The 26813-nt window shown below is 51.1% G+C and overlaps 10 protein-coding genes and 1 non-coding gene across 11 annotated transcripts; 6 read left to right on the top strand and 5 right to left on the bottom strand.

The window, feature by feature from the left end:
- Positions 1-365: 365 nt before the first annotated feature.
- Positions 366-1384, bottom strand: BCR38DRAFT_345244 (aldo-keto reductase; the record flags this gene model as incomplete). The annotated part of the gene is made up of 3 exons (XM_040856168.1): positions 366-1158; positions 1240-1250; positions 1310-1384. 3 exons carry the CDS (start codon positions 1382-1384, stop codon positions 366-368), a joined length of 879 nt encoding a protein of 292 aa, XP_040714949.1.
- A 789-nt stretch (positions 1385-2173) lies between these two features.
- Positions 2174-2794, bottom strand: BCR38DRAFT_436439 (uncharacterized protein). The gene has a single exon (XM_040860455.1). It carries the CDS (start codon positions 2502-2504, stop codon positions 2250-2252), a length of 255 nt encoding a protein of 84 aa, XP_040714950.1. The 5' UTR covers positions 2505-2794; the 3' UTR covers positions 2174-2249.
- Positions 2795-4940: 2146 nt separating this feature from the next.
- BCR38DRAFT_226434 (uncharacterized protein) lies at positions 4941-6767 on the top strand. The gene has a single exon (XM_040854285.1). The coding sequence runs from the start codon at positions 5045-5047 to the stop codon at positions 6674-6676; it is 1632 nt and encodes a 543-aa protein (XP_040714951.1). The 5' UTR covers positions 4941-5044; the 3' UTR covers positions 6677-6767.
- A 2069-nt stretch (positions 6768-8836) lies between these two features.
- BCR38DRAFT_458476 (putative 4-hydroxybenzoate polyprenyl transferase) lies at positions 8837-10041 on the top strand (the record flags this gene model as incomplete). The annotated part of the gene is made up of 2 exons (XM_040862165.1): positions 8837-9404; positions 9599-10041. 2 exons carry the CDS (start codon positions 8837-8839, stop codon positions 10039-10041), a joined length of 1011 nt encoding a protein of 336 aa, XP_040714952.1.
- Positions 10042-10829: 788 nt separating this feature from the next.
- Positions 10830-13380, bottom strand: BCR38DRAFT_486044 (chaperonin 10-like protein; the record flags this gene model as incomplete). The annotated part of the gene is made up of 3 exons (XM_040863981.1): positions 10830-11175; positions 12345-12619; positions 12679-13380. The coding sequence occupies 3 exons, from the start codon at positions 13378-13380 to the stop codon at positions 10830-10832; spliced, it is 1323 nt and encodes a 440-aa protein (XP_040714953.1).
- A 753-nt stretch (positions 13381-14133) lies between these two features.
- BCR38DRAFT_t193 lies at positions 14134-14236 on the top strand. Its single transcript has one exon. It is a non-coding gene; the product is annotated as a tRNA-Thr (tRNA).
- Positions 14237-14867: 631 nt separating this feature from the next.
- Positions 14868-16449, bottom strand: BCR38DRAFT_436448 (uncharacterized protein). The gene is made up of 2 exons (XM_040860456.1): positions 16123-16449; positions 14868-16014 (listed from the first exon to the last, which is right to left on the bottom strand). Exons 1-2 carry the CDS (start codon positions 16422-16424, stop codon positions 14955-14957), a joined length of 1362 nt encoding a protein of 453 aa, XP_040714954.1. The 5' UTR covers positions 16425-16449; the 3' UTR covers positions 14868-14954.
- Positions 16450-19225: 2776 nt separating this feature from the next.
- BCR38DRAFT_410238 (uncharacterized protein) lies at positions 19226-20012 on the top strand (the record flags this gene model as incomplete). Its single annotated transcript, XM_040858441.1, has 2 exons — positions 19226-19682; positions 19792-20012. The coding sequence occupies 2 exons, from the start codon at positions 19226-19228 to the stop codon at positions 20010-20012; spliced, it is 678 nt and encodes a 225-aa protein (XP_040714955.1).
- A 526-nt stretch (positions 20013-20538) lies between these two features.
- On the bottom strand, positions 20539-22510 carry BCR38DRAFT_458479 (cytochrome P450; the record flags this gene model as incomplete). Its single annotated transcript, XM_040862166.1, has 7 exons — positions 20539-20628; positions 20704-21224; positions 21292-21565; positions 21623-22017; positions 22068-22127; positions 22178-22328; positions 22385-22510. 7 exons carry the CDS (start codon positions 22508-22510, stop codon positions 20539-20541), a joined length of 1617 nt encoding a protein of 538 aa, XP_040714956.1.
- A 659-nt stretch (positions 22511-23169) lies between these two features.
- Positions 23170-25052, top strand: BCR38DRAFT_466659 (major facilitator superfamily domain-containing protein). Its single transcript, XM_040862727.1, has 3 exons — positions 23170-23416; positions 23473-23663; positions 23715-25052. Exons 1-3 carry the CDS (start codon positions 23396-23398, stop codon positions 24868-24870), a joined length of 1368 nt encoding a protein of 455 aa, XP_040714957.1. The 5' UTR covers positions 23170-23395; the 3' UTR covers positions 24871-25052.
- Positions 25053-25697: 645 nt separating this feature from the next.
- BCR38DRAFT_436452 (uncharacterized protein) lies at positions 25698-26682 on the top strand. Its single transcript, XM_040860457.1, has 3 exons — positions 25698-25802; positions 25913-26004; positions 26085-26682. Exons 2-3 carry the CDS (start codon positions 25957-25959, stop codon positions 26619-26621), a joined length of 585 nt encoding a protein of 194 aa, XP_040714958.1. The 5' UTR covers positions 25698-25802; positions 25913-25956; the 3' UTR covers positions 26622-26682.
- The last annotated feature ends 131 nt before the right edge of the window (positions 26683-26813 follow it).

Below are 26813 nucleotides of genomic sequence, written 5' to 3' on the forward strand. Positions count from 1 at the left end.
ACTGGAAGCTATCAACTTCTCGGGAGCTGCGCTTTATGCAACCAGGATACTAGAGCGCTGGTTCCCGCGGAAGTTTGAGTCCCGGTCAGAGCCACAACTTGATGCATGTGCTAGGTCTGATGGGCGTTTTGGTTGGACTGAAAGCACTGCTTAAGTCTTAATTCAATGGCAAATTTCACTTGGATGCAATGGGATGAAGTCGTAATAGGTTCAGCAAAAGTCGGACTTGGTGTGGGTGGGACGAATGATCTATTGTCAACGCGAAACACAAGTACTTATTCTGCGCGGATCGTATCCATTTATCCAGCTTCATGGTTCCCTTGGACTACCATATTGTCGTCACCCCTATCCCTTATTCACTCAGCCTATTCCTCCAAGCCCCACTTGGCCGGATCCCAAGCAACCGGCGCATAGTCGTTACTCTTCAATTCCTCCACCTCCGCGTCCGTAAGCTCAAAATCATACACATCCGCATTCTCCTCAATTCTGCTCGGCGTCACGCTCTTAGGCAACGGCACATACCCCTTTTGCAGACTCCACCTGATCAACACCTGTGCCGGCGTCTTCCCATGCTTCTCCGCCAGCTTAACCAGCGTTTTATCCCCGGACCTTTGGCCCCTCACGATGGGACAGTACGCCTGCACCACGATATTCCTCTTCTTGCACCACGCCACCACGTCGTCCCGCGCACACCAGGGATGAAGCTCCCACTGTCCGACCGATACCACACCGCCCTTCCCCTTTCCACCGCGCTCCGCTTCCAGCTCGGAAATGTGATTCTCCAGCTCCTCGAGGTGGTGCATGCCGTAGTTGCTAACCCCAATACTCCTAATTTTGCCCTCCTCGACGGCCTCGACGAGCGCTTTCCATACCCCCTTGCGGTTGGCGGAGCCGCCGTTGGGGCAGTGGATCAGCATGAGGTCGATGTAGTCAAGTCCTGCTTCTTTGAGGGAGGCATCGACTTGCGCCTTGGCTTGATCGTACGTCATATGCTCAGGGGGGATCTTGGACGTGTAGAAGATGTCGGAGCGGGGCAGGTTGCTGTTGCGTATTCCAGCGCCCGAGCCGGATTCGTTCTGATATAGTACGGCGCAGTCGATATGGCGGTAGCCTGCAGAGAGGGCCGAGAGGCATGCCTTTTCGGTTTCCTCGGGGGGACTGAGTTTTATTTGTTAGTAACACGTTGGGAAAGACGCTGTGGGCTCTTGTTTTGAATGTGGTTCGAGCTAGATCACTCACGTTAGGTAGACCTATGAAAACTATTAGCTATGCACGAAACAGAAAGCAGGATTGGGTTTGGCTTGCTTACTCCGAAGCCCAGACGGGGCATCTCATACCCGCTGTTCAGCTTGAACTTTGAGTTGATGGTATACTTGTTGGCCATGATGATCTCAAGAGTTCAGTTCTAGTACATGTAATGAGTAGTTTCAGAATCGGTATTCGCCCAAGAGAGATCAGCAAGCGCAGCAGCTTGGGAAGATCTGATAAATATAGTGGAGTTAAATGTAGCGGGTGGAGTTCAAAGACGACGGGGCATCATGGAGCCTAGGTCCGATGCCGGGAATAGCAAATGCTTACCGTCGAGGCCGGGACGATTAGATCATACCATATACGGGGAATTGAGGGATTGAGGTGGAAACAGAAAGCTAATCGTGTTCCTAAGTGGTTGAAATAAGCAATGTTGAGATAGTCCACGAATTAGGATCTGATCTATAGCCAGGAGCTCCCCTCTCCTTAGAAATCTCCAGAAGTCCAGGCTGCTTATGTAAGACGAGCACGCATGTGGGTTTCGGACCTTGAGGGAATATTACACCTTTAAGCAGGGGTATCACCGCGCTTTCACAGCGTATGTACTAGGCATCCATACGACTGGAAGTTGCGCAAGCCAGATAGGTCAACCACCGACAGTGAATTAGAACATGTGTAGGGCAAGAGTTCGAGGGAGTCCCATAGCTCGAACTTGACTGGATAGGATTGGTAGAGTGCGGTGCGCCGGACTGTTGGAAACGGTTGCAACCTTGCCAACCTGCGGCGAAGTGGGCACGCTAGGAGCCAAGACTCAATGGCAAAAACCAGATGATTGTCCGACAGGAAGCGGGAGCTTGCGCATCTCATCTCACTAGCAATATATCTACGAATGACAGCTCATAACCCCCAGAGACCTGGAACTGTGTGAGATCAAGCTAGTGTACGCCACGGAAGCGGCGGATGCAGTTGAGTTTCGAAACAAAACCCAGATAATAGATGACCTAGGTACAAGCGTAAAGCAACAAACAAGGCGAGAGCTGAACGAAATCAACTTCCGGCATCCCGGAATTCCCACCCCGGGAAGAACGATGGAAGATAACAGGAGAGCTCGGAGGCGAGGCTTCTTGGGATGTCTTCGAGAAGGGGTCCCCAGGCTCGAGGATGCGTAGTAACCTCGGGTTTCGACGACTTCTATCATCTACACCGGGCAGTCTCATGTAAATATCGTCTGCCCGAGGCATCGACCACTGAGCCATTTTTATCACGGGTACCTCTCAGCTTTCGTTAACGAGGCCGAATGTGGCAGCTCGTAAAACTGGTATCCAAAGAGGCAATAGCTCTGCGACGAAGCCGGCTATCATCGCTATCGCCGACGCCACGGCAGAACAGGTAAAATGTTGCTGGGAATTAACGACGAGCCGCTGGAAAAGTCGAGTAAAGAGCTTGCAAGATACGACATGCTTGGCCGTACAGTGTACTCACTGAATATTGCCGGATGCAATAACATGACGGCTCTATAGTTGATTCCGATCGGGTTCGTAGCCACTTCTCATGGTCATGCTAGCAGCGCGCTCTCACCATCAATCAGCCACTCTTTATAATGAAACCTCAGCATGCATGCGGACCTTGGAACGTGCATGACATCGTAAAAATGCTACTAGAGAAGCAGCACCGGGGTTGCAAGCATGGGGTTCTATTGGGCCGAATTTCATGACAGACTGGCATCTGCCATGTTGCGATAGTGAAGCAACAAGCCATGTACTTATCTGTAAACAATCAGCCGTTGATGGAGGGCTCGATTGGCTTGTAGGTCTCTAGCCATTGGTACTTGCGTGTAAAGACGAAACGGCCCGAGGAGGCGTTATGGAACGTTGAGTTGGGATGATGGACTGCTACTGAAAGTGCTCGCGGCAGCAGAGGTACCATCGTGAGTTCTCTTCGAGGTATCGAACGCGCAATGTGCGATCCCTCACTCGATCGGGCGGAAGTGGTTGGTTTTTCTTCCTTCTTTTGCCAACTTTTCTTCTCTCCTCATCACGCATCGACCGACGCCTAACAAGTGGCCCGATTTAACCAGGTCCATTCGCGCGAATTGGAGGCTTGGCGGCGTGCTTACCTGTACTGTGCTGCTTTTTTTCCACTATCAAGGCACCGGCCAAATCTCAGATTAATACACATGGCGAGCACAGTAAGCTTCCAGCCCACTACTCCTCGCGAAGATCATCGCCGTCAATCCATTGCGCGAGCTCGCATCTTTGATCACCTAGACATCTTCTGAGGTGTAAGCCCGATGCTTAACGTCTACGTCAACAGTGCAGCAGCCTGAAACAAAATATTGGTGCCATTGTAAGACATGGGGTGGTGCGTTTCTGCATCTACGCCGCCAATTCCTCGTGATCCCAGACACGTTTCGAATCAATATCTCCATGTGTTGCACACTTCAGATCAATCGGACAACTTCAGATTCCTCTGGGCATAGAGCATGCCAGCGTTGGCGAACATGCTTAGCACGGCTTGTACGTGGGAAGGAGGATTCCATGGTCACAGGGACAAATGTCTATGCTCGTCAACGTGCGTTTCTGTGCTGATACACAGTACCGAGTATATGCAATGAGACGATGGGGGTGTGGAGAACTCGAGAGATGCCCTGAAGGCCGGGCCATCCAGTTTCTGGAACGCCGGGTATCTGACCAGGTCAGTCTGGGCTGTCGGCCAACTTCCGCCCCGCCGATTCCCATACGAGGCCTCATTAGCTCAGGGATCGTCATCTCTCTCGCAGAAACTGCACGATGTGAGCGACACACGCAAATGTGAAGCTTGCCCTGTTACGCTTTGGAATCCGCCCTACCAATCGTGTAGCTTCTCACATCGATTGATCTCTGTGCGATATAAGACTACTTACAACAGACCGAAGCAAGCAACGTCGATGAGTGATAGCGGTCGATATTTATTACTCGTGTTCGGTCTCTTTTGCCTCCAGCTCCCAGGGACTGACTGACGAGTCGGCATGCCGGATGCTCGACGCTATTGTGCTACCCCGGTCTTCGGAGACAAAAAAACAACCTAGCACCCTTTTGGGAGTACACCACCTCGAGACAATGTGGAAATCTAGACTGTTGACCAGGTTCTCCGCAATGTGTGCTGCCCTGCGTCAGCTAGTCATCAGTTAGTTGCCTGCCACTTCACACAGACAAACGCACCAACACCTTTCTCTTCACCTAGTTGCATTGGTCGTACTCGCTTTCCCTGGTTACTTTCTTTGCCTGATGTACGAGCGGCTGCCACAGCATCGATGTCGGGTTTCCGTTCCGACCCCCCCAAGCCTCATCCTTTACGTAGTGGATATCACCTGTTAGCCCGTCTTGTGACCCTTAATTGTCACTTCGACCACCGATGAGCACCGGGCTCCTCTCACCTCGGCATCTCGCTCTAGTTGCTACCCAAGCATTCCCAAACCGGCAGTTGCGTCTCGTGCCGCTTGCATCAAGCTCCAAGGTAACGCGGGCTTTTTGAATGACCCATTTCCTCTTGCCGCCACCCTTCAACTGCACGCCGCTCTCAAGCAGTTCTGTTTCCCAAACCCGCATCCCCTCTCACGTACCCAGTATTCGGAGCCATCCTTCCTGGTGTCGGATCCGAAACCTGTGGCCGCTCTTGCCACGTCCACTACGCGCCCGTTCCAACGGCCCGGAGCTCTGACCGTAGCAGCGCGGCACCTCTCTTTCAGTTTGTCTATAGAGGATCCCCTTCATATGTGAACTCGACATTGCAGGCCTTGACCGCAACCCGGCAGTTGATGCTGAAATCTTTTGATTCGATAAAGGGCACATGCCAAGTACCATATTGTTCTACATGGTGTCGTGGAGGACAACGAAGCGACCATGAATCATTTTCCAACTTGAACAACGTTTCTTGCCTCGAACTCTCCACCCTCCAGGGGCATTCTGGCCCTCATAGCACTAGAGAGGGTTTAAGGCACCAGCCTCTTGGCCGGGTCAAGCGGATTGATAGGGGCAGTTTGCCACCCTTCCCGCACAAGGGAACAATCCCAATCTCTCGAACACGTACTATGGTACTCGAAGTCGATTCACAGTTGCCCTGCTCAGCGCCCTTTGGGCCATGGCCCCATCATTGTCGACAGCCGGTTGAGAGAGGGACGACTGTGGGTAGATGGGGCTGCCTCGTTCGAGTGAGCGCGTCGGCTCCCAACTCGCCACTGGACCAGGCTCTTGTCCTCCAGGTACCCAAGCATGACCCCGAAGCCCAAGTGAATAGTGCAGTTGGTCCGCTGCCTAAGCCGGCATCGAAATCAGCGCCGGTCTCACCCAGACATAAGGCCCAATCCTCACCACCACAAAATTGTACGTCACCTAATGCGCCGTCAGAGTCCAGCGGACTTCTCCGCCCAAATGACGGATCCAAGACAAATGGGGCCAGTGAGTCTATCACCAAGTCAACGACGCTACCTTCGTACGCCTCGACTTCAGCCTCCACAAGGTCGTGCGGCTGCGGAGCTAAGTCTTGGACAAATCCTTTTCTGGAACGTCCACCAAAGCGACGTCGGGCCCTCCACGACGTAGACGGCCCTGGCACCGGACATCTCGCCTGCAAGAAGCGGCGGATACGGCTGGATCTCATCACGTCGCGGCTTTCGCAGCCCTACTCGCTCCCGGCCACGCACATCCTGAATCGGGAGTCTGGCGAAGACACGCCCGTGCTCTCGCGTTTCCTCAAGTACGCCGCCATGGGTGCGAAAAGGGCCGGGCACCAGACAGCCCTCGTCCGCAAGGCGGCTATATTGAACCGAATGAGGTTGAACGTGCGGCAGGCAGCTGTGAATAGGGGACACGAGCGCATCTGGAGGCTCGCGGGCACAGGGATCCGGGACCATGGTGTGCAGCTGGTGACGGGGATCTCCGGCACGGGGGCCATGTTCCCTGGAAGACCGGGCGCCTGGGAGGAAGTCAGTGTGCTTCCAGCATGGAGGCCGCACACCCGCCAAACACAAGGACCCGGCGAAGCTGAAAGAAGTCTGCAATATCCCGGAACGCCGCCCATCATACCAAGCCCATCGATGACCGCAACCCGGCTCCCGCCGTCCCCTGCCCCCTTGTCCGTCATCAGCGAAGATGCGTCGACTATGCGCCCGCCGCGCGCTCCCAGGCTTTCGCCTCTGCGCAGCCCAATTTTGGCTCCCACAGCATCTATCATGACGCCAATGGCCATGGCCGATGATGACGGCGAGGCCTTTGACGGACGCTATGCCGATATGAGCGACGATGATATGGATGACGTCTACGCCGACTTTGAGACGTTGTTTGGCGGCGGCCAGGCTGGGGATGTTGTGAGCCCGGAGCGAGGCGATCAGGACGATCACTTTTATGAGGAGTACCTTGACGAGGTAGATGGCATTGCTTGGGCCACGTAGCATCATTGTGGGCAATGAGGTGAGATTTCCCACCGATATCCGAGCAGCAGCACGTTGGGCACTTACGGGGCCGGCGCTGGGTGGTGGACTTGGGGGCGGTTCTCATCTTTCCACAAAAACATATCGGCATCGGGCGGTCCATAAAAGTTTGAAGCGTTGAGGCGAAAGGGAGAAGATTGATTTCAGAAAGGCTGAATAACACGACCTATGATTTGTTTATGCGGCAGGCAGCGCAATGCCATTTTCAACACGCGGGCTCTGGTGGCGACATGTCCCAAAATGGTGGATATGTTACCCAGATCGTACGTACGTACTCTCAGCTGAGCAACATGTGAGCTGAACTGTGCGTAGTGGACTGGGCTACATGAAACGTTTTGCATTCGGTATAGAGTGTGTACCATCTTCGGTTTGGCCCTTAGAGCAGAATTTCTTTGATTCAGAGACATGGATCGCCCGTTATATATATATTTGGCTGAGCTATACTGTATACGTATCACCGTTGTAGGATGGTAGAGACAAGAGCTTCGGTCTATGCTCTATGCGTATCCTCATCATGGGATTCCAGCAACACGAGGTTGGTAGATATTAGGTGCCTCTACAACCCGCAGCCAAGACAGTGAACGAACCATGAACCAAGGTATTGTCAGAGAACAGAATGCCATAGGCACCGGTGGGGCACCGGTGGGGCTCTGGTGTAGGGATGTGCGAGTCATGACACGATATGGAAGTCTTGGTTTGCGGAACAATTGGAGAAACTAGTGCTCCGCGGCTCCGACGTCGGGTTCTAGCTATCTATGTAAGGGGCGGAGGCCCGGGAAGAAGATAGAGGGAGAGTAGAGATCAATGCATCATCGTGGGCACCCCTACCTGAGACCGCCAGTGACCGCAAGTGACCACCCGGTGCTACGTAGGAGGAACGCCCGTTACTCCCCATCACTCTGTACTATTGCCTTCGGCCTAGCCGTACCCTGACAGGTATACGGTGATCTATGAGAATGGTTTCAAGCTGTTACTTTGATCTAAAAACTTTGAGAAAGCCTCCGTGTCCCCTTTTAAACAGCGTCATGTTCGGGGGCAAGCTACTAAACAGTCAACACACTGATATGGAGAGACCAGAAGAGACAGAATTCAATCATCAGAGACACAATATGCCCAGTTTGAATCCAAGTATCCGACGAGACCAGGTTTGTAGATTGCTAGGGCCGACTTTGAATATTCGTATAAGGACTTCCCGGTATCTACATCTTAGCAGAGGATTATTACAGAGATTGCCCAGAGGTTAGAGAATATACCGCAATTACTAACTACAAGGTATGATATTTCTTCTTCACATGTACGATATATTTTATTATTACTTCTTTCCTAAACTTTCGCGTAGTGAGGGTTGGTGCTAAAACGGTGCCAAGCCGAAAACGCTGTTTAGGGGGTAAAATCAAAAGAGGAAGGTCGGCTGCAAGGCAGACGGGATAAGTCAGTACACACCACATGAGATGTTGTATTACGTCATAAAAGCTCGCCGAAGAAAGCATGAGAGCATACTAGATAATATGTAAAGCTGTGGAATTGGTGGCCTGAGATCATGGTGAAGTACACCTGAGGTACTCTAGAGCCATGTGCGGCTTTGAACAACGCCCTCTCTCTCCCTTACCATCCTACCTCTCTCTCCCTGTACCATCCTACCTCTCTCTCCCTGTACCATCCTACCTCTCTCTCTCCGCGTCCCACCCTAACTGTACTTCCCTTATACATCTTCGTATGTAGCCAGAATACTAGTACCAGTGAGGTCCCACCAAAGATACTTAAAGCTAAATAGCTTACTTAAAAAAGGCCTGTTGATTTGATCGAATTTTGTGTTGCAAAAGGGGTAAGTAAGTGTTTCAACGAGGGATAAATGCGCTAATGTAGAGTCGAAATTACGCGATGAATTCCCCAAACACTGCCCATGGATCTTCAACCCGGACCACCCCTTCAATTTGACTCCAGACTTTGTATGGCGTTGTCTGGCCTTGGTGCCGAGTGCGGGGTGGGATCCGTCAGCGGATGGCTGTCATCCGCGCGCCAAGGCCCGTGATACCAAATATAAGACCATGGCATAGAGGTTGAGAGTAGATTTCTATTAAACCATAGACTTTCTTGAGCAAGTCTCATTCTCACATCACAATGGCGCAATTAGAAAAGAACCATGCCACGGTTGTGGACTTGGCTCCTCTCAGTCATTCCAATTATAAGCCATCCGTGAAGAGCATTTTCAGTATCATTCCAGCGTCTTGGGCCCCATATGCAAGACTCTGGCGGTTAGACAGCCCCGCCGGATACAACGCAATCTTCCTCCCTTACCCGATCGGCTTGGGTCTCGGTGCATGCATTGCGAAGCCTGCACCATCTCCAACACTGCTCCTCTTCTTATTAAGTGTATTTTCCCTCGGTTCTGTCTTCCTTCGTGGTGCAGGCTGCACCTGGAACGACATCATCGACCAGGATATTGACCGAAAGGTCAAACGAACTCGCAATCGACCCATAGCGCGGGGTGTTGTATCGACAAAGCAAGCTTTGGTGTTTCTGGCCGCCACTACCGTGCTGGGATCCTCACTACTAGCGCTCCTGCCCACTGGTGCAGCGGTTCATGCGATTCCAACCACGGTTCTTTCTGCGATATATCCGTTTGCGAAGAGGGTAACATATTACCCACAGTTTGTTCTCGGTTTAGCACTGGGATGGGGAGTACTCAGTGAGTAGATTTCGAGTTTAACCACTATGATCTTCATGTAAACAGTATTCTATTCTCAACAAGCGGGTCTCATCGAACTGCATTATTTCGTGAGAGCAACAAGACAAACCACAGCTATCCAGTAACTGTCACACCCAACCCCCCCGGATGCCAGGGAAACAACCATAATCGTACACTGACACGAGTCACTACAGTGGCTGCGGTGGCCGCTGGGGGTGATCTTCGTAACAGAATTGAATTCGGTGCGATCATCATTCTCTTCTCAGCTGTCGTCCTGTGGACGATGACTTGCGACATGATTTATGCGCATCAAGATGCCGAGGAAGACGCAAAAGTCGGGGTCAAGTCCATGGCAGTTCGGTTCGCCGAGGATACAAAGTTGCTGGCTTTGGTCCTTTCTTTTGCTCAGGTCGGCCTATTGGTCTTTCTCGGTTGGTTTATTGAGATGGACGCGATATACTATGCAGCCACCTGTGGTGGAACAGCTGTTTCGTTGGCGAGCATGATTATATTGGTCGATCTACGTCAGCCGAATAACTGCGCTGTATGGTTCTATCGCGGGTTGGTATATGTTGGCCTGAGCATGGCGTCAGGATTCTTTGCAACTTATTTTGTAGGCGGAAGATACTTTCGATGATACATCATGGTTGTGTGGAATTCAGCAGACAAGGTTAATACAGGGTGGAGTGAGTATCAGGCATATCACCGAATAACGTAAACCATGTAGAGCTTCGCCAACTTTTGGTGGCTGGACGTGAGATTCTAGAATAAGGTATACACAAAAAGTAGTTACAAAGAATTCAAATCTATTGTTCCAGCTCCTTATCCAGGCCTACCAACAATAGGATCATCTCGACAATAGGCTATGCATAATTCATTTGGAAACACCGTTTTGAGTATACATATACCAGAGGTGGTTCGTGCGTGGCAACCACTACTGCTTGGTTACAGCCCACCAGCACTAGCCTAGCTGTCCTCAATACCACACACTTCTATCTCTCTCTGTGTGCCCCAACAACATATCCGACGCATCAAATATGAAGTATTGAAAGCAGGCATGATTGAGCTGTGTCCTCTTTCGAAGTAACGCAGAATTTCTCTGACGAAGAAATACACCGCTCTGACATAACATTGCTGTTGCCAAGCATCCCATTTGGAAGTAAAAGCTTTCGAGAATTTGACTGACGACTCGAGATATAAGAACCCCCAGTGAACCCAACAGCTTAGGCACACTAACGGGTAGGTAGCAACACATTTCCTCCTTGTATCAAAATAACCCTGCTCCCGATCACGACGTGGGTGGATTGCTTCCCGCGGACGGCCCCACCCTGCCACCCGCTGTAGGAACCGCAACTTGAGGCTCGGGCGGCGGTGGTTGCCGTGGACCCGGCTAGGGTGGAGGCGGCACCGCTCTCTTCTGAATTCTCAGCTGAAAGTGGAGTTCTTCGGACACCCAATCCCGCTTGATGTTGACCCAGCCTCAGGAGATCCTGAAATGACGTCTTCAGCCAAGATAGCACGTTTCCGCCATGCAGTGGCAGCCTCCGGCGTCTTAAACAGCATCACCATGCCCAGCGAGCTGCTGCGAAGGTTTGACAGGCCTGGCGGTGTGGGCAGCCATGCGTCTCTTCGATCGCCATCGTGGAAGATTCGAGTTTCGGGGTTTCGTGATTGGTAGGCCAGAACTAGCTCTGGTGTTGGGAAACGAATGCAGAACTCCCTTCTTTGATGTTGTAGAATATCTCGAGTCGGACTTTGGCCGTGGAGGTGTCTGGCATTGAGTCAGCGCGTATTGCGATGTACAATCAACGTTCTAAAGAGATTATTTTTCTTTGTTATCAATAAAGACAGAAGAGATGGCGTGGTCGCATGTGCGTGATCTTTTTCAATTATGGACTAGGCGTGGCCTGGTTTACAGCTCTGCGCAGGCTGATCTACGAGGATGTAATAATAGTCTCCTGGAGTTGCTATAACCCCGTAGAGAGCCTCAAAGAACGCCTTTGGCGAGCCTTATGGGAAGCCCTGTGGTTGCTTACCTAGATACTGATTCGTTCACTTACGAGAGATGCATCTCGGTATGATATTACTGGGCAGCCATGCAGCTGATGCCCCGCACGATGTTCCAGTTCAGCCACAGTTCGTGTTGCAGAATATCCTCACCTCAACGATAAACAACAATGCTCTCGTAGACAGAACGAAATTTGGAACGCCAGCATGAGTGTATTGGACGACATCAAGTGAGCACACGGAACAGAAGACCGGGAAGACTACGCCAACGGACTTGCAAAACCAACTTCACAAACATCATCCAGGAGACCTAATAGTTTCGAGCTGTCTAGGTTCAGCAGCATCAACAACCAGACACCTAGTGCAGCAATACCAGATAGACAAGCGCATATGCCAATTTCACAACCCATCAGTCGCGCGGCGTCTGTTGCGACTCGTAGAACTATTGGGACCATCGCCGGCCCTGGAACCCCTCGTCGAAGTCACGACGGCCCCAATCATTCTTGGCTGCCAACCCAGAGCCGCCGACACAAGCGTCCATGTTTCCCGTCGCGGGAGATGCGATAGGTGATATATCCACCCAGAAGCTTCCCCTCAGCTCCTAGCAACGTGTTCCTAGCCAACGCGTATGGCATATGCTATGCCACTAGAAGGCCATTCTTGCGTTCCCAAGCCCAACCCGGCGAACACCACAGACCATCGCTCTATCCATACCCTAGAGAATAAAGTAAATGTGAACAATATAGCATATATTGGCGGCGGTGATGATAGAGGAGAGAAGCTAGGCAGTTACCGTTGAAGGCAGGGCTGACTATCACGGCAGTGGCCGAGACACGACCCCTCCAACGCCGCAGTACGAGTCATTGTTGTCTTTATGATGTGAGATAGATATTGTTTTTGAAGTTAGCGAGGTGACGTGAAAGAAAAGACTACTTGGGCCCCTTGACCACAAGATTACCCCTTGCCCTTCCTGTCTTCAGCTTCTCATATGCCTTGGGCGCATCCTCATACTCAAACACCTCGTCAACGACGGATTTGACCCTACCCTCCGTGATCAACTTGCGAAGTTCGACCAGATCGTCGTGGCTGTTCTTCGTCATAATGAACGAAATACTGCTCTTGCCACCACCCAAAAACGAGGGCAGAAGCATAGTTGACACCGTGCTCTTCAACTGGGCCAAAGACACCGAGGCCCCAACTTGGATGAACTTGCCCCCGCAATCAGAAACTGATCCGCAGCTTTGTACAGATCCGTCGGCGTCCCCACATTATCCACAACCAGCTTGAAAACCAGACCCTTCGCCGCCAAAACCGCACTGACATTCTCCTTGGTGTAATCAATCACCTCATCCGCACCCAAGCTCTTACACAATTCGACATTCTTCCCCGAGCAGCTCGTCGTAACATGACAACCCAGCGCCTTCGCAATCTGAACCCCAAACGTCCCTGTCCCTCCACTGCCGCCGTTGATAAATACCTTATCCCCGTTCCCCACCGTGACATGAGGCGCAATGCTCTGGTACGCCGTCAACCCCGTCGTCCCCACACAACACGCTTCCTCCAACCCCAGACCTTGGGGCCGACTCACGCACCCGCTGTACTTAGCCACGATGTACTCGCCCAGCGTACCGAACCGGTTTGGCTCCACGCGCCCGAACACCTCTTCGCCGATCTTGAAAGTATCGACCGCAGAGCCAGTCTTGACGACTGTGCCAGCGTAGTCCATGCCGGGGGAAGCAGGGACGGATATCATGACGCGCGCGAGCAGACCCAGCTCTGGGAACTTGTAGTCCGCTGGGTTGGGCGACATGGCGTGGACTTTGACGAGGATGTCGTCTTTTCCGAGAAGGGGGGGTTGGGGCGCGTCAGACGAAAGCTTGATGCTCTTTTCGAGGCCCTGCCCAGCAGAGCTGTAGAGCCATGCCTTCATCGTGTTGGTTTTGCTGTCTGTGGGCGTTATGCTGGCCATGATGGTTGTGGACGTTGTTGATGATGCAATGGGTAACAAGGACGAGTGAAGACTGGATTGGAAAATTTCCACGGATCCCGCGATGTCGTTATGAGGTGGAGTGAAGAACTTCGCCTGCGTTGACGGGTGGGGCAGTCGTGCCGAACGAGGGGGTGTTGGCTTCTGAACTATGACGCAAACGATTGTGTGACGTGATTGGCCAATTGACAATCGCGAGGATTAGACAGGCTATCCTTAACCAGCAGGTGGGAAGGTACGGCCAAGTACAGGGCTACAAAACCCCGCCCCAAAACCAGAAGTAACCATCATAGAAGAAGAAAAAAAACATCTCTTTTTTGGCCTTTATATAAATCTCCAGCTTTGTAATGGGTACACCAGCTAACTTGGTATCAGTACTACCGTTGCACTATGTCCTCGTCAGTAGAATTGCTTTGCGCAACGGAATAGTGTTCTCGGCTTATCTACTGCGGCATATCTGTTCGTTTCCAACTTCACCTCTCATGCCCCGGGAAGGAGCCGCTTTGCTTGCGTAAGCCCTGTGGTAATCAAATGGGTAAGTATGTTGAAACGAGACACCCGACGGTTCGATTGACTTTCAGTTACTCGACGGCTGAGTTTCACATTTTGGGCATCTGAAGTTAGTACCTGCTCACGCAGCTGGTGAGAGGCTGATCTATGAGCTTCGCGCGTGATTCGTGTCCAAAAACAGGGCCGGTTCATACTGAAAATTGCCGGTATTGATATATTAATATTGTCGGCTGGTGTAGTTGGTCACTTCGCTGGTAGATAAGTCCCGATTTGAGCCTCGCCCACTTGGGTTGGTGACGAGTCGCGGGTTCGAATCCCGCAGCTGACACACAAGGGGGTTTAGTCAACCCTTACGGCGCGCTGCCCACCTTGTTGACTTCGCCTACCTAGCGATAATAGGGAGATTGGTGCAGTTTAGGATTACGAGCATCCTAGCCAGTCGACCGTCAAGCACTACGTCGGCGGAATATAACTCGACAGCCGGTCCAGAATTCGAATCGTTAATCCGACCCCTTATCGGACCTCGCCTTTCCGATAACGCTCGTCGGCGAACCCGTCCCCTCACGATAGAAGGCGCGCAGCACGCCCTCTCGCCGCGATTCTTGCGAGCGTCTGACCACGTTACGGTCTATCCACTTGAGCGTATGGTTGAGATGTATACGCTCGACGAGAACCCCAATTAGCAGATACTACGACTTGTCGCGACAAAAAAAATAGTCGAGCATCTTCTGCACATCAGCAGCATCCCACCCCTGAGGACGAATTTAAGTGCCACATTACCACGCTTATCGGTAGTTCAGGCAGGGGTTGTAGCACAGACTTAGGGAGGGACAGGAGGTTTAGTAGTCGTTTGGCTACAAGTTTACCTGTATAACCGCCCGACGCGGCTTAAGGGCCCGCTATATCATCTATAGCCCCTTAAGGGAGTACTTGTAGAGGTACCGAGGGTTAACACCTACGGCGTATTTAATATTATTATTTTATATTAATATTACAATTATGCTATCGTATTATACGCTCTATAGATCCCACCCCGCCGTTTGATGTCATGAAACCGAGGACGTCTCCACCTTGGTCGGCCCAACGGTAGGAAAATGAACCCAGGGGACTTTCCCATGCCGCAGATCCTTCTCCTCCAAGAAGGGTAGCACTCGACCTTTCCTAATTATGTCGCCTGCCATCTTGCTGAAAACCCGCCGGTCCATATTGCCCCACGGCATGATATACCTTTCAAACAGCCAAAGTCCCCAAGTATTCCAAGCCTGCATCCGTGTCGCCTGTCCCGACTTGCCACATATGTCCTTTGCGTCACGCTCCCGCAGTGCTTGATACTCCTGCAACACCTCCTGTACGTTCTCTGTAGCAATCTCGCCCACCTCCCGACTGTCCAACAACTTCCTCAAGCCCGTCGTCAAAACCACCAAATCTTGCACGCCACTATTATACCCATTCCCTACATTGGGCGTCTGCTTATTCACCGCATCCCCCACAATCGCCAACCTCTCAAACGAGAATACTTTCATAGTTCCCTCCTCCAAGTTCACCAGCGTGCTATTCCTCTTCACGGCATACAAATCCTTCAATCGATACCTTTCCGTCATTGCCAGTTTCCCGTACTTCGCCACGAACTCCTCCTCCTCCTTCGCCGAGTACTTCTTCCAATCCCGCGTCGGCCAATCAAGCTGCTCATAGACAAAAAACCACGTGCGGTCCCTGCCGACAAAGACTTGCGTTGAGGCCCCGCTGCCGTGCGCACCCCAGCTTTCCCCCGGAACCATCCCCGGCATAAGGTCCGTCGTCGCGTACAAGCAGCGGTACGAGGCCTCGAGGGGTTGCTCGTCGTTGACGGTTGCGCGGGGGTTTTTGAGCAGGGCCAGATTGCGCATTTCTTTGCGGACCCGGCTGTGTACCCCGTCGGCGCCGATGACGATGTGGCCGTCGACTTCAGTCCCGTCGTCGCATTTGACGATTACGCCGTCTGGGTTGGATTCGATGTCCACAACATTCTTATGTGTGAATATCCAGCCTTTGTCGGCGTCTGAGAGGTGGTTGTAGAGGGTTTCCAGGAATTCGGGGCGGTGCACCATGAAGTAGGGGCGACCGTGGCTGGGATTCACATTAGATTTGTACGGTTTCATGACTGTCTAGGCATTGTCACGTCCAAGTCAACTTGAAATGAAATGATGAGACATGAAGTGGAAGGCGTCGGCTTACTCCTCCTCAGCCCAAATGGGTGGGTACGTCGTGTTATACAGCACGCCTTTGTGTGTGACAATGTTCTTCTTCCGAATAGCATGGTCGATCCACCGCACCGGCTCCAGAAGGTCCAGCTGGTCCAACACGCGCAACGTCTGTGGTGCAATGGCGAGACTCGTCCCGTCTTGCGGCGTCACAGTGCCCCGGCGCTCTAGTAAAATAAAATCAATCCCCGCCTTGGAGAGCATGTGCGCCGCCGTCAGACCGATGGGTCCGCCGCCCACGATGATGACGCGGAAGTTAGCCGGCGGTGTCGACATTTTGAACGAGTGTGGTTGAACGAGTGTGGTTGAACGAGTGTGGTTGAACGAGTGTGGTTGAACGAGTGTGGTTGGACGAGTGTGATTGATTGGTGAGCCGTTAGATTAGAGTCTGGAGGGGGTAGGCGATGGAAGCGAAGCCTCGAACCTCGGCGACGAGATCTCAAATTGAGAATCGGAAGGATGGCAGCGGCACTCGCACAAAACGTGGGGGGTCGTGACGCCGTGGAAACGGCGCTCGAGACTTGTTGTGTTTGGATTGTCGCCCGCTTGCAGCCGAGAGAGAAATTAAAAAATGGAGAAAGTCAGCTGAAATGACTCCGATTTCCCTTATCGTGACGGCATATGAACCCAATTCGTTGATCTTAATGTGGCCTGGGCCTTTGCATGCCCCTTTTTAGAGACGCTCGTGGACCCAAGAGGCAGGGTGCGGCAGGGTGGGTGCGGCAGGGGTCTTATAGTCCTGGCCCACTGCGGAAAATAGTGAGGCCATATTTGACCTCTCCTCTGCTAGCGCAATTTGCCAGCTTGGCAATTGTCCCTTAAGAATGGTCAACAGCAGTTGTGAAAATGGCATTCGATATTTCCTGTACTTCAGTAGGGAACACTTTCAAATCCAGCTGGGAAGCGTGCTTCAGTACTTGCGTCCTCCTGCGTTCGGCCAACCATGGTTATATATATGTGGGTCTGCATAGCGGATAATATCCAATTGTATATGACTATTTTTCCAGTCTAGCCAACAGACAAGCTCTATTGAGCATGGACATGAACGTCACATTGCTTGCGGACTAGCTTGTAGGTGTTCCTGATCTTGGGCAATGACCATACAAGTATACTTCGCAAGCAGTCGCGAAGAAGCTTTGTCTGGTGCCACATACAAGATGGAAATTCGACGGGCTACACCCTGCACTCGTATCGAATCGGAAGCAGGGTCCAATTCAAACTCCATCACGCCGTGGTCGAACACGTATTTAAGCTTCGGCTTACAAGTACACGAATCCGGTAGGCGGGCCCTCAAATTTGGGGCGAGTCATGCAACTTTAAGCCCTTTGCAGTCCATGTTATCCCAGGCACCCTACCTTCCTTCGTCCCCAGTGGGTATTATAAATATGACACGTCCCAAGATATTAGTATGCATTGAATCTTGTTCATGTCTCATGTCTTACAGTCAAATTCGGCTTCATCACACATCCAAACAGCCCATAGCAACCAAATATTTGACTGCACGCCATGGGTAACTTCGAAGCCGACAGCACGGCGGACTTCGGCCGATCACATGCCCAAATGCTAACGAAATACGATTTCGTCTTCCTTGCCAACCCATCGGATAACGCCCACAAGACGTTCAAAAACTGGTGAGGCTACTTGCGAGGTAATTACAACCAAGACGGTAGTGATATCTACCTTCCGAGCAACGAGTCAATGACCAGCATAACGAGTCCTGATCTCCAACATGGCGGCTACATTATTCCGAATGATGCGTATGTCAAGAATATGTGGGAGTTTGCCTCCTCCACTTACGTTGGGAAAGAGAATACGAAACATCCTTCAAACTTACGTGTCGAGCTACAAGGACCACCAGGGTACAGCAAACGAGCCAAAGCCGCTTAAGGTCATTGTGTTCACAGATGGGAACCTCGGCGATAAAAAAGATGCCAAGTTATTGAAAGAAACGACTGGCGATTTCGAAAGAATGGAAGCGTCACTGCATCAGATAGGTTCCAGTTCTTCCAGGTCGGAGGAACAGATGATGTTAGGCGCATATCGAAGCGGCTTGATAGTAGCCTGACTGTAAACGTTGGAAGCGATATTCTCGACAACAAGAGAATCAACGGTTTATCAGCGACTATGGCGGCAGATCAGGTCGAAAAGATTGTGTCCGGGGCGGTGAATAAGTTCTATGACACGAAGAATCCTGGATTGTGCTACAGACACAGGGCGATGCGAAGTGGGAGGTGTTCTAAGTTGTGTGCATATATTCTGGAGCGGACACGCTGAATGCAATGAGTAGAATACAACATGATATCTGATTAACCAGTCATCATCCACACCACGAAGAGACATAATGAAATGATGCAGCCAGTCATTAGGAGGCACTTCTTTTTGCTCTTGTGCGATATCACAGCAGTGGTCGCACATTGGAGCCTCCTGGCTTGCTGTTGAGGTCGATGATTCTCAAAGATCTTTGTGTCTTGTGTGCAAGAAAGGATTCAGCAATCGAAGCTCTCTCACCCGACACTACACCAGATCCCACATGCAACTTTTTGATGAAAAGTTTCAATGTCCAGATTGCTGTTCCCGTGGCATAAATGTGGTTGTGCATAGTCGAGAAGAATGGAGCAACCATGTGGAAAATACCCATGGCCGCCATCACGCGCCAAATTGGATTGAAAGAAGCAATCTGCGGACCTTTAGCTGCCCCCTTTGCTCCTCAAATTACACGACTATGAGCGCATTAGTTGGACACGTGAATCGACAGGAGGCAGAGCACCAATCCTGGCCGATCGACTGTGCGGAGTGCGTTCGTACGAAAGTGGCAGCCACCAAAATTGAGAGTCGCTGGTCACTTCTCGACCATTTACAAGCAGTTCATTTATTTACCCTCGGCCTGCTTTTGCGGGTTATGCGGGTATATCTGCTGCAGTCCCAGTGGTTTAACCAGATATTGCACCCTTCAGCACCAAAACGACTTCGAAAAGGCCTTCCTATGTCCCGCCTGCACCGATGCTGGCATAGAAAGGGAAGTAGCTATCGGTTTTCCTTCTTGGAAAACACATATTTCAAGTTTCCATCCGACTTGGATGGCTATTTTTGGATTTCGTGCGTCACCGAGACCTGATGCATCTAATCGACGGAAACGCCCGCTTGAGGACCTCTCCGAGAGCCTTGCCGACGCTCACGACAGCAACAGAGACATGCGCGCACTAACATGGGACAGAGACGCCCACTGCAACAAGAATGATACACATATAGTCGAGATTCTGCCAACAAGGGAGATGCAGCTGAATTTATTCTGTCGCCAGTCCGACTCAGGCATTCGCAACAATACAGACACAGATGATAACAATTTTGACCACGAACAGAGTCACCCCGGAATGATTCAGCATATCGCCAAGCCCAACACACTAACCGACTCTACTGATTTACGTGATTTGATCGACCCAGCACTGAGATGCCCGTCATTCTCAGAAGACCTGGTACAAACATTGGAGGGGCCATGGCATGAACATAATGACATTCAGATGCACCAAGATTGGGGTGAGCACGGAGTAGGCGGACCAAATCTCAGAACCACATCTGCAGAGACTCCATGGCCACATACTACTGCGAGATAGGGGGGCCCGACCACGAGTTTGAGGTGCCGCAGTTCTTCTACGAGAACCAGGGGCGGCCCATGCCTTGAAGATGCCGGGCGCATCGAGAGGGAGACCATTCCGTGTCGAGTTCCGCAGCGAGGGCCGGGACCTCACGGACCCGGCACAAGCCCCTTGGATCTCTAAGCAAGAAGTATTCCGAGCCTCAGAGAGCCCGGCGTTGACGGGTTTGATAATCCAGATGACAGGGTGGGACTGGGAGGGCCCATGGTGACGAACTGTGATCTAGCTAGTATTTACGGTTCTGTAACCATGAGCCTTAAATGTCGTCTTATACCACGTTTTACACCCGTGCACCTTCCGCTTGGGCCTGATTCAGATGTACCATCATCTCTTCCTTTGTCCATTTTCTGATAGCTTCCCTGCTTCGGTAGGCTTTTCCAATTTACCTGGATTCTAGCCGCCTTCTATCGGCGGCTCTATGGCGGTTGAGGCTTCGGTAACCGAAAAGCAGAGCTCAGTGAAGTACTGGGATGGACACCTCGTGGCCGATGGCGCCAATCTTGGTTTATTTTCATAGATAGCTGTAGCGAACTCCCACAGGGTTATTGTAAAAGTCAAGTCCGGAGACTTGTGCTGATTTTTTATACTAAACTTGGATTTAAGCTTTCTGAGGCCGCGGTAGTAACAGCTTTCTTAATCGGAAACGACAAACAGAGGGGTTGTTAAACCTCGTTTACCTCGCATGGGATCGCGGCGGATTGCTCTTATATAGCGCATGCTCTCCACTATAAAGCTATCTATGGATTCACTTTTATCGGCTCTGTACGCACCGCTTTAGCTTTGAATCTCAATTCCGGCCCCTTCTCCAATGAAGTAAAAACGTCCCACTGCTCATGGATAAAGTGGCTGTTCCGGGTATCAATGCCGGGAAGTTCCCCCATCCATCGACCGCTGTTCTGCACCGGCTCGACATCAAACAGGTAGTAGATGCGCGCTAGAGCAAAGGTCATCTCCCTAAGGGCCAGGTTGCGAGCGATGCAGTGGCGCGGCCCGACGGAGAAGGGCTGAAAAGCCGTCTGAGAGATCTTGACCTCCTCGGCCGTGTATCCTCCAGAGTCTGGCTCCTCTTCGGCAATCCACCGCTCGGGGATATAGTCGTGTGGCCGGTCAAAGTACTTGGCGTTACGGAAGAGGGTGAAGTGAGGCACCGAAACCCACAGGCCCGCCGGAAGCTTTTCGTCCACGACCTGTATACCGCCCTCGCCGATGACGCGCGGAATGCTGGACGGAACCGACGGGCAGAGTCGCATTGCTTCATCGAGACATGCTCGCAGATACTTGCAGTTCTCGGCCGCGTTTGGATGAATATCTTCAAGCTCTGGAAAGGTTTTGAGTAGCTCAGCCTCCAACTTTCTGCGGACGCGGGGGTGATTGGTGATGTAAAAAAGTGCCGTATTGATCGCAGTCGTCGATGTGTCGGAACCTAGTATGAAATTGTCAGACCGTGAGTTGCATACTAGCAATTGCTCCAACTATTCGTCATCGCTTACCCGCCATCATGAGTAGCGTCGCTTCCCCAAGCAACTCGTTCTGACTGTATACAGATCCAGTCTCATCGTCCTTGTTGTTGATTAAATGTGCCAGGATATCTTCGTAGCCCCGCTGTTCCACCGCTTCCTTGTCGGTTTCAAGATTGTCTCGGCTCTTGATACGTTTCTCCGTGTAGTATCGTGTATACTCGCCCAGAGCGTGTGCGGCTTTGAACAGATGGGGAAAGAATACTCTGTCAAGCGAGAGTCGCTTCAACAGAGGCTCTTGTCCGGTCTTTGACCCGTGTTAGAGGTATTTGTTCGAGGTTTCAGGAAAACCAAGGAAGCTTACCATGTAGATACGGACGGCCCGTGCATGGACGTTGGCCATCATCTCGATACCCTTTCCAGCGATGAAGCCGAAAGGCTCACCAAAGCAAAGGCCGCCCATGATATCAAGCATCAAGTAATTGACCTCGTCAGCCATGTTGAATTGCCTCCAGTGGCCGACCGAGTCAGGGAAGCTGCCACCGTTCAGCTTGACCGAAATCTCATCGACCTTGGATGATATGAAAGGAGCATAACTCGGAAGCGCCTTGGCAGAAAATGCCTTGCTCATAATACGGCGCTTCCGTCGATGCTCTTCCTTATCCGCCGTGTTGAACACATTCCTTGCATGCTTATTCACTCTGAAAGCTGAGTAAAATTCTTCTGGCTTTGACACGTTCTTGTTGAATCCATATATATCTGCGTCATATGAGCTGTGAGCTATAATGGGTGTATGGATACCAACTAACCATTAAGAGCCTCAACTCTGTTGATTGAAAGCTTGTTAGGTGAGTACCGAACCTTCTCTCCTGAGTATCTTTTAGTCATGCTCACCAATTCGGGTCAGTTTCTACCATACCGTATCGATTGTGGAGGATATAAACATAGTGGTGGAAGTCACCCTTCCTTGAGTGGTACAAAACGGGTAGCCCACTGATTTTTGCGATTATAGGTCCGGGGTACTTTGCGTAAGGATGCAGGAATAATCGATAGAACACCACAGAAAATGCCTAGAAATAATTTGGATTTAATTGAGGTCGCGCAACTGAAGATCGCGTCAACTCACATAAAGAGCTACACCAGAAGCAAGGACACCTGCCACTTCCAAACAAGTGACAGAAGAGAGTGCAACAATCAGATGGCGCTGCGCAGAGATGATCTGCTGCAGCAAATGTTGCTGGTTTGACGCCATGTTGAGCACTGAAGACCATACCTCTTACGCTCCCTTGAGATCAGCAGTTAGGAAGGCCAGGAAGGCTCAGTATTATCACAAATGTCATTTGAGATGGCGAGATGAATAGTTTCAGAGCAAACTAAAATGCATTGAACTACCCATTCGGAGAAAGGTAGAGTCCGTTTCCACTGGACGCATTTCGCTGCAGTCAGCTAAATACTAGGTCGTCATTCTTGTCATTTAAAGAATATTTCTTGCAGCGCAACTTGCTTTGACATGACCTACGCGGGTTCTTCCAGGATGTCAGTCTTGCTTCGCAGGTGCGAGCAAGGGACAAGATGCACTATGTAAAATCAAGTTGCCACTTCTCAACTCGTATCCATGAGTGATCGCATCAATTAGCTTAACTCTACATCTATGAAGATGTATGCAGTAGGTACTACCGCAGACTACGGCCATGTATTCTCCACGCCGAAAAACCTGCAGTTAAATTCATGCGGTCATATTGCAGTCATTCTATGCAGTCATTTTATGCAGTCATGTCATGTAAATAGCTAACTAGGCGCACCCATGCTGTCAGTCGTCAAGGAATCGCAAGCAGCTAGCGCCGGTATGGAGCAATTCTACAGCGTAGCTTTCCCGCACATCATTCACCAATTGAACATCTCGCTGAATACATCGAAAGTTCAGCAACACTCACATAGATGAAATCTACCTCTTCCCAATCGTCTGGCGCTTGTTTGTCAATTAGATCCATTGCCTAATAGCCAATGTGCAATTCCCCCACCAAGAACGTCTCTTTACCACTGAACCATTCTTTTTCTCAATCATCATTCGTGGCCCAAAATAGTCACTCAAAAAACTTTCAACAAGTAGGCTTCATCTTGGCCGGAATTCTCGATAATGGCAGGCAGACAAAGAGTAGTGAGTCTCGACTGCTCAACTGCAGATGCAACTTACATGAAGCTTACCATAGCAAGGCTGCACCAGTCAGTGATGAACATGGAAGCAACGGATCAAGAATAAGCGCAGAAAATGGCCATGGTGAGCGGCAACCTTTGCTTGCTCCGGCCAGCAACGGGGCATGGTCGGCCGCGTCCAAGCCACCGAATGGAGGTTCTGAAGCCTGGTTATTTGTTCTTGCTGGGTTCTTTGTCTTTGTGAACTCCTGGTCAGTCTATTACTTGGAGAAAGGCATTGTGTTCCTGCTAACATGAACAAGGGGCATTTCCAGCACCTTTGGCGTCTTCCTCGAGCACTATCGCAGCCAACTCCTTCGTGGTACTTCACCCTCCACCTTATCCTGGGTTGGCAGCGTCCAGTCAACGTTTGTTACCATCATGGGACTAGTGACAGGACCACTGACCGATCGAGGTTATCTCCGTCCTGTCATGGTTTTCGGCCACTTCATGGTCGTCTTTGGAATGTTGATGCTATCTATCTCGACTGAGTACTGGCAAGTCATGCTTGCACAAGGATTTTGCGTTGGCATAGGAGCCGGGGCAATCAACATTCCTGCTTTCGCTCGCATTTCTTCTCAATTCACAACTAGAAGGCCGATAGCTCTCGGATGTGCCTCGACTGGTGCGAGCGTTGGTGGCATTGTATTTCCCCTCATTTTTCGCCAGCTAGTCCCCCAAGTCGGGTTTTCTTGGGCAGTCCGGGCCATCGCACTGGTCAACCTGATCATTTCGATCCCGACCTTGATCATCTACTGTCGCAAGCCCGGTATCCGGTCACCCACATCAAAGATGGTCGTGGATCCTCGGGGGTTTACCGAGCCCATCTTTGGCACGTTCGTGACGGCGCTTTTCTTCCAGTTTCTGGCGTATTACATCCCACTTTTCTATCTCTCCACGTACGCTGCCGTCAAGCTGCACACAGGAGCCGACTTTGCTTTTGAGCTGCTGGCCATTAGCAATGCCGCCTCGTTCTTTGGCCGGACAGTTCCGTACCTGTTGAGCTCGCGCATCACTCCCATCCAGATCCTCTTTTTCTGGGAAGCTGTGGGCATCGTGCTGCTGTTCAGCTGGATGGCCGTTGACTCGGTGAGCGGAATCGTGGTCTGGACGGTCGCCTGGGGCTTCCTGTCCGGTGTGCTCGTTACGGCGTCGGCCGCCAGCACCGCCCATCCAACGCTGAGTCCCAGTCTAGATGTGATTGGGGCGCGATTGGGCATGAGCTGGTCGACGGCGGCCATAGGCGTCTTGATTGGGGCGCCTATCGCCGGCGCCTTGGCGGACGTGGCTAATGCGGATTTTGTTCGTGCGCAGGTATTTGCTGGCGTGGTCATGGCAGTAGCAATGGTGCTGATGACCATTCCGTTGGTGGCCGCCCACCGTTACAGCAAGCAAAAGGCAGAGGCTGAGCAAGATTAGAAGTTGTAGCTGGCATGTTGTCCTAGGCTCCAATCACACCCCAATCGCTAGATCAGCGACGTGCCCGGAGATGAACGCTAAGGGAACTGAGGAAACGCAAGTCACGAGTATGGATAGATAGAGGCAGTTCAGCCTGGCGACACGAAGATGTATCTACTGAACATGATTGAATCTGAACTGGATAGGTATGAAATAATAGAAAATATTCTAGATAGTTACAAACTATCATAGCTTGCCTTACGAGTTACATTGGTCACGGCAACCATACGTAATACATGGAAACTATCGAAGACAGGTATAATTTTGGACTGGGCGAGTAGGTGTCTCTGCCCAGATAATTCACACTACCATTATTGCTGGAGTACATTCATGCTTCAACGACTTTCTACGCAGTAGTCATGCGGGATGGACCAAAATTTACGTGAAAGAGGAAGCCGAAAATAACACTCCTTCGACAAGTATTGCCAGTGCCTTCACCGTCGTCCCTTTGTAGAATGGCCATTTTGGTTCAGAACCACGGCATCTCTTTAGCGATGACTGCTATCCACTCTTGAACTATTAGAAGGGCAATGGGAGAATATTTCACATAAAAAATGCGCAGCAAATGAAATTCTACGTCTACAAACAAGTCCCAGAGATAATGGGGCTATCGGAGATGCGATAGTTCCGACTTATCCTAGAAGTTCGCCAAAGATGCCTGACCGCATAATTACTAGGTAGGTATTTGCCACTAATGCAAAGCTGACCGAATCCTTGACAGTCTGACGCTATCGCACCATCCGCTTTCTATAACAATTTTGGTCTGCATGTCAGGTCTCCGAGATATCCTTGAACTTAGGAACATCTGTTGTCGATCGCATTGATGGGCAGGATTTCGAAGTCGGACCGCAAGATGCATAGACTTGCGATGGCCAACAGCAATGTCGCTTCTGGTAAGAACTGACCCACAGATTTCAGGGTCGAATGGTTAAAGTACAGAGAATTACATCTAGCACATGTTTGTTTACTGTGTCAAGTTCACTTCTGAGTAGATGCACGACAGATTCGCACCGAAAGCGCTGAACGGAAAAGACTAGAATTTCAACAATGGTCCAATGCGGATTCAATCAGCTGGCACCAGCCCTGTTCTTCAACGTGAGTAGCAGGACAATTTATCCTCGATTTTCGTAGCAGTGGATTGATTCATCCTGCTTACCAAGGTGCTATACTCCTAGCTCCGAATCTTTTCCCTCTACCCCATTGGCGAGCTGCCTAACGGGCAGATTTGGTCCAATGGCAACAGTGTCGGAACGTTGACCTCGGTCGCCGGGTCTGACTTGAGCATCAATGCCACAACACTGCACATGGACGATTTCACAGTCATGAACTCCAAGAACGGGCCCTATGAGCTGAGCGCCCGCGGCATGCTCAAGACGGACGACGGGCACTTTATCGGGGTCACGGGCACAGGCCCGCTGTCCAACACGCCCCACGTGCAGGCCATCATCGCCAACGAGACGGGCGCCACGCCGACGGCATGGGGCGAGCTCAAGACCCTGACCGCCTGGAGCTTTCAGGCCTCGGGAAAGTATGCTGCCTTGACCGAGTCTGTCTTCTTTGCCAATATCAGGCTTCTGCCGTCTGACGATGCCGAGGTTTCGGCATATGCCCAGTATCGACTTAGCAAGGTTCTCGCGGGGCCCGTGTGCGAGTCGGCGGTAGAGGATGAGCTGTCGGTAGCAGAGAATGAATATACTCTGGGTGAACTGTGAAGGCATTACTCATGGAGACATTTTGTTTCATGTCACTACCATGTATCTGGTTTTCAAGCGCAAGTAGGCCTGAATATGTATTTAGGACATGCATATTAGTATTGTCAGAGTACTGAATGTTATTGTGTTCACTATTGGCCTACAGCTATTGTCTTCACACGATGAAAATGGGCACCTTATGTGACCGGGATT

The sequence above is a fragment of the Pseudomassariella vexata genome (assembly GCF_002105095.1).
Source record: "Pseudomassariella vexata strain CBS 129021 chromosome Unknown BCR38scaffold_8, whole genome shotgun sequence".
NCBI lineage: Eukaryota > Fungi > Ascomycota > Sordariomycetes > Amphisphaeriales > Pseudomassariaceae > Pseudomassariella > Pseudomassariella vexata.

Excerpts from the sequence above, each read along its gene's own strand:
- BCR38DRAFT_436439 (XM_040860455.1), bottom strand. The coding sequence starts at position 2,504 with ATGGCTCAGTGGTCGATGCCTCGGGCAGACGATATTTACATGAGACTG.
- BCR38DRAFT_226434 (XM_040854285.1), top strand. The coding sequence starts at position 5,045 with ATGCTGAAATCTTTTGATTCGATAAAGGGCACATGCCAAGTACCATAT.
- BCR38DRAFT_436448 (XM_040860456.1), bottom strand. The coding sequence starts at position 16,424 with ATGTCGACACCGCCGGCTAACTTCCGCGTCATCATCGTGGGCGGCGGA. Across the intron at positions 16,015-16,122 it reads CCCATTTGGGCTGAGGAGGA|CCACGGTCGCCCCTACTTCA; the intron begins GTAAGCCGACGC and ends TGTGAATCCCAG.
- BCR38DRAFT_466659 (XM_040862727.1), top strand. The coding sequence starts at position 23,396 with ATGGCAGGCAGACAAAGAGTA. Across the intron at positions 23,417-23,472 it reads TGGCAGGCAGACAAAGAGTA|GCTGCACCAGTCAGTGATGA; the intron begins GTGAGTCTCGAC and ends TACCATAGCAAG. Across the intron at positions 23,664-23,714 it reads TTTGTCTTTGTGAACTCCTG|GGGCATTTCCAGCACCTTTG; the intron begins GTCAGTCTATTA and ends AACATGAACAAG.
- BCR38DRAFT_436452 (XM_040860457.1), top strand. The coding sequence starts at position 25,957 with ATGGTCCAATGCGGATTCAATCAGCTGGCACCAGCCCTGTTCTTCAAC. Across the intron at positions 26,005-26,084 it reads CACCAGCCCTGTTCTTCAAC|CTCCGAATCTTTTCCCTCTA; the intron begins GTGAGTAGCAGG and ends CTATACTCCTAG.